General features: G+C 37.7%; 1 protein-coding gene across 1 annotated transcript in view; it reads right to left on the bottom strand.

Moving 5' to 3' along the window:
* The window catches only part of LOC107730518 (sarcoplasmic/endoplasmic reticulum calcium ATPase 2), a 38,630-nt gene extending 23,658 nt beyond the window's left edge, over positions 1 to 14,972 (bottom strand). Inside the window, 18 exon segments of the mRNA XM_074560142.1 lie at positions 874 to 1,094; positions 1,171 to 1,412; positions 2,399 to 2,510; positions 2,660 to 2,881; positions 3,632 to 3,757; positions 4,458 to 4,589; positions 4,667 to 4,769; positions 5,012 to 5,100; positions 5,328 to 5,481; positions 5,544 to 5,689; positions 7,310 to 7,465; positions 8,698 to 8,864; positions 11,571 to 11,709; positions 11,839 to 11,943; positions 13,267 to 13,349; positions 13,623 to 13,640; positions 13,780 to 13,899; positions 14,529 to 14,972. Of these exon segments, the coding sequence (XP_074416243.1) occupies positions 874 to 1,094; positions 1,171 to 1,412; positions 2,399 to 2,510; positions 2,660 to 2,881; positions 3,632 to 3,757; positions 4,458 to 4,589; positions 4,667 to 4,769; positions 5,012 to 5,100; positions 5,328 to 5,481; positions 5,544 to 5,689; positions 7,310 to 7,465; positions 8,698 to 8,864; positions 11,571 to 11,709; positions 11,839 to 11,943; positions 13,267 to 13,349; positions 13,623 to 13,640; positions 13,780 to 13,897 (2,333 nt within the window). The 5' untranslated portion in view covers positions 13,898 to 13,899; positions 14,529 to 14,972.
* Positions 14,973 to 15,702: the final 730 nt, after the last annotated feature.

The raw sequence follows: 15,702 nt of genomic DNA, 5'->3' as shown, positions 1-15,702 counted from the left end.
TTATTACGCCAGAATATGAGTATAGTTCTTAGCCATATGGCCTAGAAAATCGCAACTTTTCGTTTTCCGTCGGTCTTAGTACACGATGTAACAACAGAAGAGTCAAGTTTTAAATAGGAATATAATATAATATAGAAACTCTTTGGTCATTTTTGAGCAAGATGCTAATGGTCTAATCAGATTCAATGATCTATGCTAAGCTACAGCTAAAAGTGCTACCACCAGACCCGGAGATCGGCTGAATGGATTCGAAAACGGTAAAACTCAACTGTTTAACTCTAGGGGAGTTGGAAAATTAGCCTATTTTCAAAAATAGTGGAGTGTTCCTTTAAATATCGCATGCGATTTATCATGCAGCCCTAAAAGATACTCTCGTGCTGCGGTTATTTACTAGCGAATGCATTTTACATTCTGCCTTCAGTATATCGATGGAACACGTGGAACATACCAACTACACAAACTGTGTGGGGGGAACCTAAACTGAGCCATTCACTATATAGGCTACTACAACCAGGGCGTCGTTGAAAAAGAGTGTGTGAGTTTGTTTACAGAACGCTGTTGTCACTGCTGCAAACTCCCATATAAATAATTATTCAAAAAATATAATTTCCCTGCAGCCAGTGGGCCCCCTTTCCAGTGTAGGCCCCTGGGCTTCAGCCCCTTGAAGCCCGTGCATTAATGCGCCCCTGTGTGAGGGTGAAAGATTTCCTTGGCACATATTTTGGAGGTGTTTCACAGCCTTCTAGATATGCTTTCTGAAAAGATGCCACAGAGAGTGATGTCATATTACAACTGTTGCAGTGTTTGCAGAAATTTTGCTTGCTCAAAGTATAGTGTGACCATGGCTTTACAGTGATTTTTGTCTGTACATACCATACTACCTCTCCAATGTTAGAAGAAATGAGGTAACGGATGAACTGTTTCATGTTGTTGTAAATGGCTCGGCCCTCCTCCACTGCAGCTACGATGGTTGAAAAGTTATCGTCTGCCAAGATCATCTCTGAAGCAGATTTAGCCACAGCCGTGCCTGAGCCCATAGCAATGCCAATCTCAGCCTTCTTCAAAGCTGGGGCATCATTCACACCATCACCCGTCTGGACAGAAAACACAAGCGTTCATTAATTTAAATTTTTTGCACTTTTGCACTTTCATATGTCTAGTAATACTTACCATCGCTGTGATATCACTGAGGCTTTGCAAATATTCTACAATGCGGCTCTTGTGCGTTGGCTCGACGCGGGCGAAACAGCGGGTGGTGCGGCAGGCCTGTCGCTGCAGGTGGGGAGGCAGCTCATCAAACTCCCGTCCTGTGAGGCCACTGCCAAACGGCCCACCTTCAGCCTCCTCTTCCTCCTGCTCAGTGATGATGCCCACTCGACGACAGATAGACAGGGCAGTGCCCTTATTGTCACCTAGACAAACGCATAGAAGAAGACCTTAGATTAACATTCACCTGCATATTTGTTTGTGTTTACTCTGCCCAGGCACAATTAGATAATAGACTGGAATTATATTTGTCACTGAGATTGAGCGTTGAGATTTAAAGGGTTAGTTCAACCAAAAATGTCATCATTTATTCACCCTCATGCAGTGTTGGGAAAGTTACTTTTAAAAGTAATGCATTACAATATTGCGTTACTCCATAAAAAAGTAACCGTGTTATTTATTGTAGTTACTTTTTATTGAAAGTAATGCATTACATTGATTTTGCGTTACGTTTTGTCACCTGGGCTGGGTTTGTTTATTTATTTTTTTAAACAATTAAATAAAATAAAATAATACAATTAAATAAATGTTATATTTTTGGCAATTGGAAAGGCCCTTTCACATTAAAAGTGAAATTAATAAGCCTCAGGATGAAGGAAGTGCCTCTGCATGGGGACAGGACAAGTGTCAGTGAATAAATGGGAAAACAAAGTAAATTAGATCTTTTGTTGTAAATTTAAAAGTAATGCATTACTCTACGAGTTACCTGAAAAAGGTAATTAAATCATGTAACCAGCATTGCTTGTAATGCGTTACCCCCAACACTGCCATAACGTTGTTCCAAACCCATAAAACTTTGGTTAATCTTCAAAACACAAGATATTTTTAATGAAAGCAGAAGGTTTCTATCCCTCCTTTGAAAGGGCCAGGTAACCAAAACTCAGAACAGAAGATCCAAAAACACAATTTGTTGCCTATTATTTTAATAGGACAGTTAGTTGACAGGAAGCAAAGTGGGAGATAGCGAGGGGGAGCATGATTGGGAAAGGTTCACAAGACGGGACGAGGCTATGAAAATTAACCAAAGTCTTGTTGGTTTGGAATGACATGAGGGTAGGTAAATGATGGCAGAATTTTCATTTTTGGGTGAACTTTCCCTTTACAATCACTTCTACGTGTGTGTTTAACCCACCTGTGATCATAATGACCCGTATACCAGCCTGTCTGCACATACGCACTGCATTCAGCACTTCCTTCCTGGGTGGATCTAACATTCCCACACAGCCTACGAATGTCAAGTCCGACTGTGAGAGACGAAAAAGAGTGTTCAAGTTTTAGCACTCAAATATACATTTTTTAAATATTTTTTGCTTCATGTACAATTAATTTCATATTAATTTGTCCTAAACTTATTCTCATGATTTCAGATTATTTATCGCACAAACTTGCTCACCTCATATTCTGTGAAGGCTGCAGAGTTCTCTAAGTTCAGGGTTCGAGGGTCAGGGGGTGAATCTCTAGTTGCCATGGCAAGGCAGCGAAGTGTATCACGTCCCGAGCCCCACTCTCTTACTGTGCTTAAGAGCTGCTCCCTTAGGTCAGAAGTCAGCGGTACCCGTGTACCACCTCCTACCCGTATCCAGTGGCAACGCTCCAGCACACTCTCTGGCGCCCCCTATGAAGTCAGGATTAAGAGATAAAATGCATGCGGAATTGTGAGGAAGGTGAGGATAAAGTTCAACAATCGAAAACCAATTAATAGTTGTAATAGGAATTAAAATCCATAAATAACATCAAGAGATAAAATGCATGTAGAATTGTAGATGGAAGGGCAATGATACATTTCACACCTCGAGAACCACTTAATATTAAGAAGGGATTAAGAAAAGTCAAGTGACAATAAAGGCATTTTTAATGTTACAAAAAATTATGATTATAAATGCTGTTCTTTTCAACTATTCATCAAATAATCCAGAAAAAACGCATCACAATTTCCACAAAAATATTAAGCTACAGAACTGTTTTCAACATTGATAAAATCAGATAAAATCAGCATATTAGAAAGATCAGGATCATGTGACACTGCTGAAAATAGATATACAGAAATATTATATATAGAACAAAGATGTCCAAGTAAAGTGGAACTGGAAATCACATTTGTTACATTCCTAAAGATTCCCATCTCTAATTTTGAGCTGATGCGCCACTTTAAAAGACACAATAACATTTTAAATGTTGGCTGCTGAATGTCCACTTGTTATATAATCTTTTTTTAAGCATTTGTTCTTGCTAAAATAGGTTATTTATGAATTAGTCTATTTTGTTTAAAGATACAGTTACAGTTATATATAGTGATCCTCCAACAAAAATGCAAAATGAAAGGAATGGAAAAAGAGAAAGCTTTAAAGAAAGATGAAAACCAGACCTTGACAAACATCTTGGCACCTGAAGCAGAGCGAGTGAGTTTGTTTGGAGAGCAGAAAACAGACATGGACTTCCTGTCTCGAGAAAACTCCAGAGTCAGCTCTTTCCTCATTAACTGCTTTATGACCTGAGAGAAGAAGCATGTGTGTGACAGAGAAGTGCTGGAGGGAATACATTCTACTCACTCATCATTAGTGACTGTAATTTCACAAGCAGCAGTTCAAAAAAAAAAAAGCCACCAAATAACCCATTTATTAGATCCACACAGAATCTGCACTTTTTTCCAATTTTCTTTGCTGATGATGAAAAAAATCCAGTGTTGTGTTTTCAGTTCCTTGAGGGTGAAGTTTTACAAACATTAAAAAAGCTACTTTTCTCTCTCAGTAAAAAAATGTATCATGCAAAAATGTGCATTCATCTACTCTTGACAAATAAACTATATAGAATAAAGAGAATATTTTAAAGTGCATTTGAAATGTGATGAAATCTGTTGTGCCAGAGTAGCTGACAAATAGCATATAATGAAATAATTCATAAATAAAAATACTAATAATATATCTAAAAGGTTATAGTTTTATATTTATTAATTATACATCATACATATATTTACATATATATAATATTTATATATTTATTTGTGTAAATAAATTCAAAATAATATAATAATACATTAATAAAATAAATGTATAATCATCATATAAAATAATATAAATAATACAGTTAGAAAAATTATGTTAAAATAGTTCTACATGTAATATACCATATCATACTGCTGTCACTGAGTGGAGATTCTGTGTGGGCCAACATATTACTATATGAACACTCACTGAACAGCAGGCAGTGGCTCTTTCAGCAGGTGAGAGGCCTCTCAGGTCTGTGTCAAACACGTTCATCTTCTCCACCAGACAACAGAGAGCCGTCTCAGTTGCTTCTCCCACTTTCTCATACACACCTTTACTCTGAGAGGAAATACAGAGAAAATGAGGTCTCTACAGCTTCACCATGACAGAGAGAATATGTAGATGTGCACACGCACCTCGTTGTAATCCAGCGAAGAGTCGTTACACAGGGCACAGATAGAGGCCATTTCCACCAGCCCTTCATACTGACTGCAGCGTACCATTCCACCGTCCTTATACCTGAAACAGAGACAAAAAGAGGATGGGAGGGATTGGAGGAGGACTGCAAATAGAGAATTCAGGACTGAAAACAGGTAGTGTGAGAAAAAGGGATCGATTAGGAAAAGAGAAAAAATCTTAAGAAAGACATCACATAAATGTTTAGGCAAACCACAGGTTAGTTCAGAAGAGATTCCTGTGAATGTGTGTGTGTGTGTGTGTGTGTGTGTATGTGAGTGTAGTTAGATGTGAAATAAACTCACACTTCTCCTTCAGGGGCGTAAGTAGATCCAGTTACTGTAAATTCGTTCAGTAAACACCTCTCACCTGAGACGATGTCCACAATAAACATCTGCACCCAGACAAACACACATGCACAGCCATGCATGCACACACATGATTAGTAAGTTCGATCCGTGGTTTTCAAGCATCATTCCATGTTATTAATCTTCTAGCTATCAGAGAATAATAAAATCCCACAATGCATCTGTTAGAATTACACACTATTAGAAATTATTATTATAAGTATTACTTAAATATTAGAGTAAAACTGTGGCTCTGGACACAAGTCTCTCTCACCCTGCAGACAGACATCTGGTTGGTTGTAAGAGTGCCTGTTTTGTCAGAGCAGATGACGGAGGTACAGCCAAGTGTCTCTACAGATGGGAGGGAACGGACTATAGCATTTTTGCGTCAAAGTGTTCAGACATCTGGATCCCAACATATAGCATTCCTGAGAAAAGGAGATTTAAATAATTTGGCTATGGCAAAGATAAAAAATAGGTTAACATTTGCGCACCCTCAGGGATGGCGGCTACAGCCAGAGCCACTGCGATCTTAAAGTAGTACACAGCTCCACGCAGCCAGCTGCCTCCGTGCACTGGGTCACTGAAGTGACCGATGTTAATACCCCAAACCGCCACACAGATCACTGTGATCACCTTCAGACAGAAAGAGAAAGAGAAAGAATAACTCACATTCAAACAGTTACTTCTGACCCAACCTCTGGAGCTCGATAATGCTGACAAATTGCTGCAGAGTGAATGCTAACTGTTATGTAGCAAATGAGAGGATCTGTCAATGAAATACTGTAAATTTATTTTTACATTTGTATTGTCTTTTTTGGTTCATTTATTTAGCACAGGCTGTTTTTGGAGTGGAATACTAGATTAGATTAGATTAGATTAGAATACATTCACTTTAATTGTTATTGGGCAAAGTACAAGTACACAGCCAATAAAATACAGTTATATGGTATGAGGCAGCGGTTCTCAATTCCAGTCCTCGCGTACCCCCGCTCTGCATGTTTTGCATGTCTCTCTTTGTTAACACACCTGATTCAGATCATCATCTCGTTAGAAGTGAGCTCCGTGCATGAACTGTGTTCCGATTGACATGGTCCCTACACAGTGTCCATTGCTCCCTACTCCCTGAGCAGGGGAAATCCGTTGAAGTTTACTTCACTTCGGAATATTCATTTACAGATTTGCGCTGCGCCGCTGCCTGCAGCGTCTTCACACACATACGAAACTTACTAGAGAAGCGTGAAGTGGGACATAATATACCTCTGTAAATAAATACAATTTAAATTCACGTCTCGCACACTTAAATGCCCTTTGTATGGAACATACGCTCCCTTCAAACTTGAATCATGGAGGAATATCCGGTAATGTCCACTTCGCAGGGCACTTACAGTCAAATATAACAAACGTCTGAAGCAATAAGAGAAATATACAAAATGTGCAGAGCGGGGGTACGCGAGGACTGGAATTGAGAACCGCTGGTATGAGGTATAGATGGTAAGAGATAAGTTAAATGCAAATGACAAAGATCAAAAATAAGAGAGAGGGTGCAGATACAGTGATGATGTATAAATGGCAGAGGACAATTATAGTGTAAATGGCAATGTGTATAAATATAAAAGGTGCAGTGAGTTCATGCATAGCAAAAATGTGCAAAAAGGACTGAAATAGTAAAAATAATGAGGTACAATAATGAGGTACAAAAATGGCAAATTACCATTGCAGTGCAAATGATATGTTCTAAAAAAAAAACTCAAGGTGCACTGAGTTCAAGTACAGCAGGAAATAGCTAAATTATGCAAACGGAAGAATATGGAATATGATACAGATTTTGTGTGTTATTTTTTAATCGTTTGGAATATATACTGCACAGTATACAGTATATTAAAGAGCCAACTAGTTTTTTAAAAGTCATCTGCACACGCAAGATTAAATATATGCTAAAATGTTGCATATTTCAGAAATAAATAAGATTATTTTGTAATTTTAATCACATTTTGTTTAAACATGGAATTTGGTAGTTCAATCCACTAATGAATCAAGGAAAAAAAATTTAAATCACACTTCCAGTACATTCATCAAACTTGAAATGGAGAATCACATTGAGCACAGTGCTCTGCTTTATACTGCACATCGTATCCATACAGAAAATTTCCATAATGTGCACAGAAAACATATACAAGGAGCATAGTTACTCAACAAACAATAGAGTGAAGGTAAAAATAAAAAAGAGAGAGCACAGATAATTGAGTTTCCTACCTTAGAGAGTTGCTCTCCAAACTGGTCTAGTTTCTGCTGCAGAGGGGTTCTCTCTGGATCGGTGGCTGCCATCTCATCTCTGATCTTCCCGATCTCTGTGTGCACACCTGTGGCCACTACAACACCTATCGCTCGCCCTGCTGCAATGTTCGTCCCCTACACAAACACACATTCACATGTGGATCAGATGAACTGTCAGACAGAGTAATTACTAGGAGCGTAATTGAATTTCCAGGATGGATTAACATCACCTACAGTACTTATAACAAGCTTAGGAATTAAGAAATTGAATAAAATGAACAAATGAATAAAATGTTATTGGCCAGTTGGACAGGAATTTACATTATTTAAAATGCAATTTATAAATGACAAGTAATTTAAATCAAATCTAAGCAGTGCAAATGATCTACTAAAAGAGAATGTATCTTTTTACCTCAACTTTTGCTTCAGTTGAAAATGTACCAACTTTAGAAATCTATGGGGCAACATATTCCTGACTTTAAGCTATCAAAATGAAACAATAAAGAACAAAGTAACATCACGTCAAGGTGTTTTTGTAGCAGGTGGCATTTCATAGAGTGACTGGCACACGCCATTGATACATATATACAAAAAAAATGCTATATATATTTGATATAGCTTCATAGCACTTAGTAGGTACTACATAGGTACTTTTTTTAACACCTACCATTGTCCGCTGAGACAAAAAGTTAATTTTGGAGCCTAGATGTGTGATATTTAAAGTCATATCATGGTAACACTTTATTTTACAGTACATGCACTTACAGTGTACTTACCCAAGAAAGTACTGGGTAATATAAGGTAAATTCATGGGTTAAGGTTAGATTTAGGGGTTGGTTCAGGTTAGTACCTAGTTATTACCCAGTTATTATAATAAGTATGTACAAGCGGAACAGGACTGTAAAATAAAGTGCTACCCATTTCATTCATTGTTTTGCTTTTCATTTTGGATGGGTCCCCCAAGTCACTGTTTATGTTCCTGTCCTTACATGGCCAGACATCCATTAGAGTTTCTCAGCGGGACAGAAGTAATGGAGGCTTTAGCGTGTGTGTGTGGGTGTGGGGGTGGAGTCTTTGAGGCTGGTACTCTCTGGTCATTATCCATCTGAGAGCTCAAAGCCTGTGTGACGTGATGACTCAGTCTATAGCCATGTGGGAGCAAACAATATGAGTGATGTTTTATTCAACACACAGACTTGACTGCCGGACATAATCCACTACAGTACACAAACCATCATACACATCCACATCTGGCCGCGTTTAATCCAGTGCCTGATCGCCACAGGTAACAAAAACAAAACCTGAAATGCATAAAGAATAGCTGCAGATGGACAGATAACTAACATAATCACTCCAGATAATCTTACAGAAAAGAGCATGTTTTTCTTATCCTGGTTGACGGCACGGGGGTCAGGCACTGGGTCTGTGTGTTTCAGGATGGATACAGACTCCCCCGTCAGGATGGACTGGTCCACTCTCAGAGTAGTAGAGCGTATGGAGGTCAGTCGGATGTCTGCTGGGACTTTATCACCAACTGGAGAAAAGCAGGTGCAAAAAAGAGAGACTTGTGTCATTTTTTTATCAGGCATGTTATGCGATAAGAACAGTAAAGGCATCAAAGATATACATATTTTACAGAAACGCAACCAATGTAATCAACACAAATGAGAAATGGTTTAGGTAATGTATAAGAACATACTTTTGATGTATTAAAGCACTTTTGAGCAACAGACTTTTTTTCTATTTAATTATCATCCCCTCCTTTTTTTTCCAATGAAAGATATTTTTGGAGCCACTTATTATAAAATTATGAAGTTTGTTGAAAATGTTTCAAATTGCAATAATACTTAAGGTAACAAATTTTATTATTTCATTAGACTGCATCAAAAAAATAAAATAAAAATAAGCCGATAGCCTTGTGGGCAGCGCCAACATATAGCAGCAGTGTGCTTCGGGTGTCCCGAGTTCGAATCCCGGCCCATAGACCTTTCCCAACCCCTTTTCTCCCACTTCGCTGCATGTCACTACACTGCCCTATCTAAATAAAGGCAAAAATGCCAAAAAAAAACAAAACACAGAAATCTTTAAGAAAATTTTATTTTTATATTGAATATTTATTTATATTATTGACTGTGCTCTGATATGTTAATTACATACAAAAGGACCCCTGTAGCATTTCTGCAACACTCAGAAAAAATGTTTTAAAAAAGTCTATACTGGGATGTTTTTCTATCACTAAATGTTGGGAATTGAGAAAAAAAAAAAAAGGTATTATTTAATTGCTTTAATACTCTTTTGCTACAGTGGGACTCTGAGGTTTAAACTACAATATTGCTGATTAGCACCCCATACTTTACAATCTATCTTTAGAAACCAATGTCAGTCAAGATACAGATCGATGCAAAAAAGATGTCAACCTTATTTTTATTCATTAGCTTTGGGATTCTTAGAATAGAACTTTGAGTGGAGGGCCAAGAACATTCTGAGACTGGGTCTTAACCCTTTCTGTCAAATCTGATACTAAAGACCACAAAAAACTTCAAAAATTGGTTCAAATAAAAATACATCATGTATTATCAGCATAATAGCTTGAGTGAATGACTGAACTAAAAGAAGTTTACATTGTCATTGTCACAAATTTGCTTATTTGATTAGTGGCATCATTTCATTTATTTTAAACTATTTAAAATCCTCCCTGTGACCCTACATAGGAGGGGAATGGATAGATGGATGGATGAGTGATTCAAATCTTAAATCTTTCAGGTTTAAATTAGATTTTGAATACTCAGATTTTCAGTGTATGTACATGTATGTAAATGAATAAGAGATTTACTTTGAAGTGACCAAATGATAATTGCAAATGCAGCTGCAAAGGAGAGTCAAATTAGGTTGATTGCCAATTAGCAGCAAGCATCAGCTATAAATGGGTTCAGACAATTAAGAGTTTGATGTGAGTTTTCAAAGCAACAGGAAGCAACTAACAGAGTTCCAAAGGTGCCAAGTGCTACAGTTGCAGGTGCGTCAGTCACACAGAATGCAGCACATTTAATGCGTCCTGGGAAACAGCCTATAAAAATAACATGCGCAAATAAATCTGGAAAAACTTCACTGAGGCAAAAGGAACTGTGGCTGCAAGTCACAGCTCACCAACAATAATGGTAGGACAGTGCAATGCATAACTGGCCTAAAGCCTGAGCATAATTTCAAAAATGTAAACCGCATTTAAAACAAACCTCATAAACCTGGAATTTCTGGCAGTGGCAGTTTTATTAATGCAAAAGAATACATAACAGAGGAGACAAGAGAGCAGTGGATTTATTGATTTATTTAATGTATATTAACTCAAATGGTTTAACACGCATGATTTCAGCGCTAAACATGATAATCAGAACCAAAACAGATGTTTTTTTAGCAGGTCCGAGCTGTAATGGCGCAGCTCTGTTCTGGAAAAGGGGGCGGGGAGCAGCAGCTCATTTGCATTTAAAGAGACATGAATGAAAAACAGCACGTTTCTGCTTCCACTTAAAATAGGCATTTTCAAAATGATATAATAAATGATATGTGGAGTATTTTGAGACGAAACTTCACAGACACATTCTGGGGACACCAGAGACTTATATTACATATTGTAAAAAGGGGCATAATATGTCTCCTTTAAAGAATCTAAAATAAAAAAACGTTAAATGATGAGAAATTTTTCATAAAGTCTGGAGAAACCCACATAGTCTTGCCAAATTTTAAATATGGTGGGGACCTGTGATGTTTTGGGCAGCAGTCTCACGGGAGTCATTCCTTCAGATAATCAATGTGCGTGGTTTTTGGAAAGAATCAAACTATGCCAAACATGTATTTAACAATACGTTACCTAACTGTGGGAACAGCTGGCTATTTTCTTGAGAAACATCCTTAATGCATTTGAGACAGACTGTGCTAGGCAGTTTTGACTGGCTTTTACAAACAATCAGAACACAGCCATCTCTCAGCAATGTCCTAAAATTATCTCCAGACACAGAGAGTGGACCTCTCTTCTTTTTTTTCTTTACGGAAACACTGGCACATCCATTTCATTTTCTATAACTCTTACTCCAGCCTCTAAGAAACAAATTATGAAAGGCAACTCAGACATAAATGAAACACATCAGCGTACAGATGTACAAACTACAAAGAAATCTCTCATTAAATACATTTTATTTTGGCAAATAAAAAAAAAGTGATGTAGAAATCTAGTTCTCATTCTTACCAGCCACCTCCACAATGTCTCCAGGCACAATGTCCCTGGCTCTGACCCTCTGAACACTCTTCCTGTCCTGTCTGTACACCTTCCCCATTTCAGGCTCATATTGTTTTAGGGCTTCAATGGCATTTTCTGCATTACGCTCCTACAGATTCATACACACAGTGAGTTGTAATTTCTAGCAAATCGTCCTGCATTATCATCTCATCCAAAGGCTTCATATATTTTATATTAACATATTTAAGAGGTATTTAACAATTTGCACAGGCTGTACCTGCCACACTCCTACAATGGCATTGGCAATAAGAATGAGGAGGATGACAAATGGCTCTACGAAGGCTGTGATTGTTCCTTCACCTTCCTCAAACCAGGCCAGAGTCTGAAAGACAGAGAGAATATGTAATGCAAAACATGGGCAGTGCGAATTTTTAACAATAGAATGTAAACCATGTTACCATGCAAAAGTTACATCAGATTCACAACAACTGCATAGGCACATACATTTCCATTTAAAAATCGAAATTATTCTAAATAAGGCTTTAAGTTGGTTCTAAATTTGATCTTAAATTTAGTGCAAACATAATTTTTGTGTGAACATTTTTATATGCAAAGCTTGTGACTGCAAACCAGGCTTTTATTTGTAACTCTGTGCAAGAATTAAACTAATGAATATACACAAATATTTTTATTGAACTAAAGCATTATTTTAGTTAGTATGTATTCTTAAAACAAGGATAATAAAGATTTGAATTTATATGCATTTAAAATATATTTGAAAAAAATTGGGTAAAGAAGACATGTTTAAAAAGAATTGGGCAAAATTAGCAATTAGAACTGCATAAACAATGCCAATTAATGGGTTTAAATGGGCATTAATGTTTTTTTTATTATTGAATACTGCAATATATAATTTTTTTAAATAAAATGATAGTCTAAATATGAAACTAAAACCGCCAACAGGTGGCGGCAAGTCAGGCCAAGCGAGTCATTCAATGATCCATTCAACCAATTCACTCAAATGACTGATTCATTCAAAAACAAAGCAAGTGACCGTCTTTATGAATGGCTTACTGAATCATCAGCTCACTCAATTTGTTAAAAATGAAACATCTCTGTGTTGCTCGGAGGCATTGTCTTGTGGTGTGTTTTCTAACTATTTTTGTTGGCGAAGTTGAGCAAAAACAGACGATACTGACAATATTGTGTCTAAAATGTAACACAATATTAACTTATTGTTTATTGAACTGTTCCCTAAAATCAATATTATATTTGCAATCATACAGATATTCGAGAAAAAACACTCTTGCTTGTGTGATATGCTTAACGATAATTATGGCATCATATCTTGAATTTTAGGGGCATGTAACACTGCATTCTAATAGACTACATCACGCAGTCAGTCGTCGTCCTGCATCATATTTGTCAACAAGTGTTGCATGCAATGTAAGATCACATACAGCTCTGGGCCGGGCAAAGGTGCGTTAAATACGTTAATAATTTTAACACAATACTTTTTCCATAAATAACTGAACCAGATAGATAGACATTTGGCAGTAGTATTTGTGGATGAATGAAGATTGCTAGAGTTTTGTAGAATTAATGCATCTGTGTTTGGTATCTATGAATGTGCAAAGCTTGTGCTATTGTTCTGTGCCAGCACTACTCTCGTGTGAGGGTAAACGCAGTCTTTGATTATACTTACAAAGGAAATACAGGCGGCAAGGAGGAGAATCCGAACTAGCAGATCCTCAAACTGCTCCAGAACAAGTTCCCATAGTGACTTACCTGTAAACACAACAAAAAAATGTGTAAAAATGTAAAAACCTTTACAAATACATATTTAATATGTATACATCTTTATCATTCAATCAAGATCTATTCAGCTACAAACAGAGTGCAAACCTCATCCAACCTCCTCAAGGGAATCCAATAATAACTAATTATCTAGACAACCATGCCATCTCCCATGCAACAAAGGTAAGCTCAGAGAGACTTTTAACTTAGAGAATATGATGAAAGATCTGCTAATAATTACACAAACCCAAGGGAGCAGCTCACCTTCTTCTGCAGGTAACTCTGTGGCACAGGTTATAGCAAAGTAAAAGAAAAATGGGCAGAAGATAAAATATAAAGGTTAAATGAAATCTCATCATGACATTTTCTATTGTTCACAATGCTCAAAACAGTTGTTGTATTTATGCAAGAGATGTAGTACCATTGGGGCCCCAGCTTTCTCTGCTCTTCCTTAATTGCTCAGAGCTCAGTCCCGTTGTCTCGTTGACACCGAAATATCCCAGCACCTCCTCAACCGTCTTTGTATGGGCATTGTCCATCCCTGCAAGAAAATATAAAAAAGTCTTTCTGTCAGACATCTTCAGGTTTGGACCAACATGAGGGATTAAAAATGTCATTCATTTTTATCTGAATTATACCTTTCATTTTGAAACGAGTCTCTTTCTAGAGGGAACTTTCGACATTAACAAAAAGCACAGTATCTTAACGTAAACGTAACGTAACTACAGTAAACACCTGTGTGCACTTGTTGTGTATCTATGATTACCTGCCTGAATAAAAGACCCAGGATATTATATTTTCATTAAACTGTATTAAGACGCGAAACTACTGCGCACCTGTTACTGTGCGTTACCTGCAGGCTTAGTTATTATGATGACTTGAACCATTCAAGATATTTAACTCAATAGGTCTCACACATAAATATCCGAGGCTAAATGTTTCGGTTCATTTTATGCCAATGACGATGCAAATGTAAATAATAGCGAGTGATTACAAGCTGTGAATTGTGTATCTTTCCGTCAAGTTTGGCTTACAGCTGACTGAGCAAAATACACGCACACCGCTGATCAGATTCCCTCCAAATTACTGATCCTGCAGGAACTGTGATCGATAACCTCCCAGTCTACTGTATTATCAGACACAGCATGATGCCGACAACACCTTACTCACCAGTTAAACTGTAATTCAGTCCTCTGCAAACCAATAACTTCCGTTACACCAAACCGATATGCTAAACCGCGACCAGAGAGAATATATCCCAGTTAAAACCCAATGCGGTGTGCTATTGTAGATCGATCTGCTGATGAAATCCAATCGCGCAGAGAGGCACTGCAGCGCTGCTCAAGGCAAATGCTGATTTTCTGCTATGCGTTTTCCTTCTGATTTCAGCATGATCCGGAATATTATACAAAAATAATTCACTGCGTGATGAATGATTGATTTTTTTTTAGTAGATTTTCGACGCTGTCAAGTCTTCCTGAATGTACCGGTAGTATTTAAAATGGCCAAACCGACGCTATAATCCGCCGCTACCTCCTATCTACATAACCGTCGCTTTATTTAATACTAGGTCACTGAGCGACATTATTACCGTAGGTGCTTCTGTCGCAGCATCGATGGACAGCGCTGCAGCCAATGAGCAATCAAAACATCATCCGGACGGATGGAGTGGACAAATCAGCTTCGTTCTTCTACTGATAGTCCCGCCTACTCGTTCTTGCTGCAGGAGGGCGGGGCTTCCACCCGCACTGTGGCTTTCTGTTTATCCATTGACCGTTGCGTGCGACAGTATAATTTACGTTTACATAAACCACTCAGGCTACGTGAATGTTAAGTGACGCTGTTGTGAACCAATGAGAAACAGCTCTAACCGAAGAGGCGGGACAACGTCGCTTGGGTCAATAATCCAGCCCCTCCCTCGCATCCATCTGTCACTCAAGGAAGGTATATTGTGGCTAATGACGCGCTCGCTTGTGAATACTTAGGGCCATAAGTGTATGAGGTAATATTGTTTGTTCAATTCCTATTTTGTATGTACATTTGTTTATTTGCTATTAATAAAAAATAAATAAACAAAGCTTCCGCCATAGGTCACGCCCCCTGATGACGTCAACGAGCGGGTTGGAGATATTTCCCGAACCTTCTCAAATAACAAATAAATACTTATCAAAGGAGAAAAAAAAAGGAAAAAAAAGCAAATAAATAAGTGTATGAGGTCGATATGCAGAACCAGCAAATTTGTTCAAACCCATAATCCACGTCGACGTTAAAATATTATAATGAATTCCAGTCAAACACGCAGGTTGATAGGGTGGAAAGGGATCTGACCTATTTCAGTGGTTGC

Source organism: Sinocyclocheilus rhinocerous, unplaced genomic scaffold (genome assembly GCF_001515625.1).
Source record: "Sinocyclocheilus rhinocerous isolate Xijiao unplaced genomic scaffold, SAMN03320098_v1.1 scaffold1570, whole genome shotgun sequence".
Lineage (NCBI taxonomy): Eukaryota > Metazoa > Chordata > Actinopteri > Cypriniformes > Cyprinidae > Sinocyclocheilus > Sinocyclocheilus rhinocerous.
The sequence above is the reverse complement of the archived record's forward strand: the minus strand, read 5'-3'. Positions and strand labels throughout refer to the sequence as shown.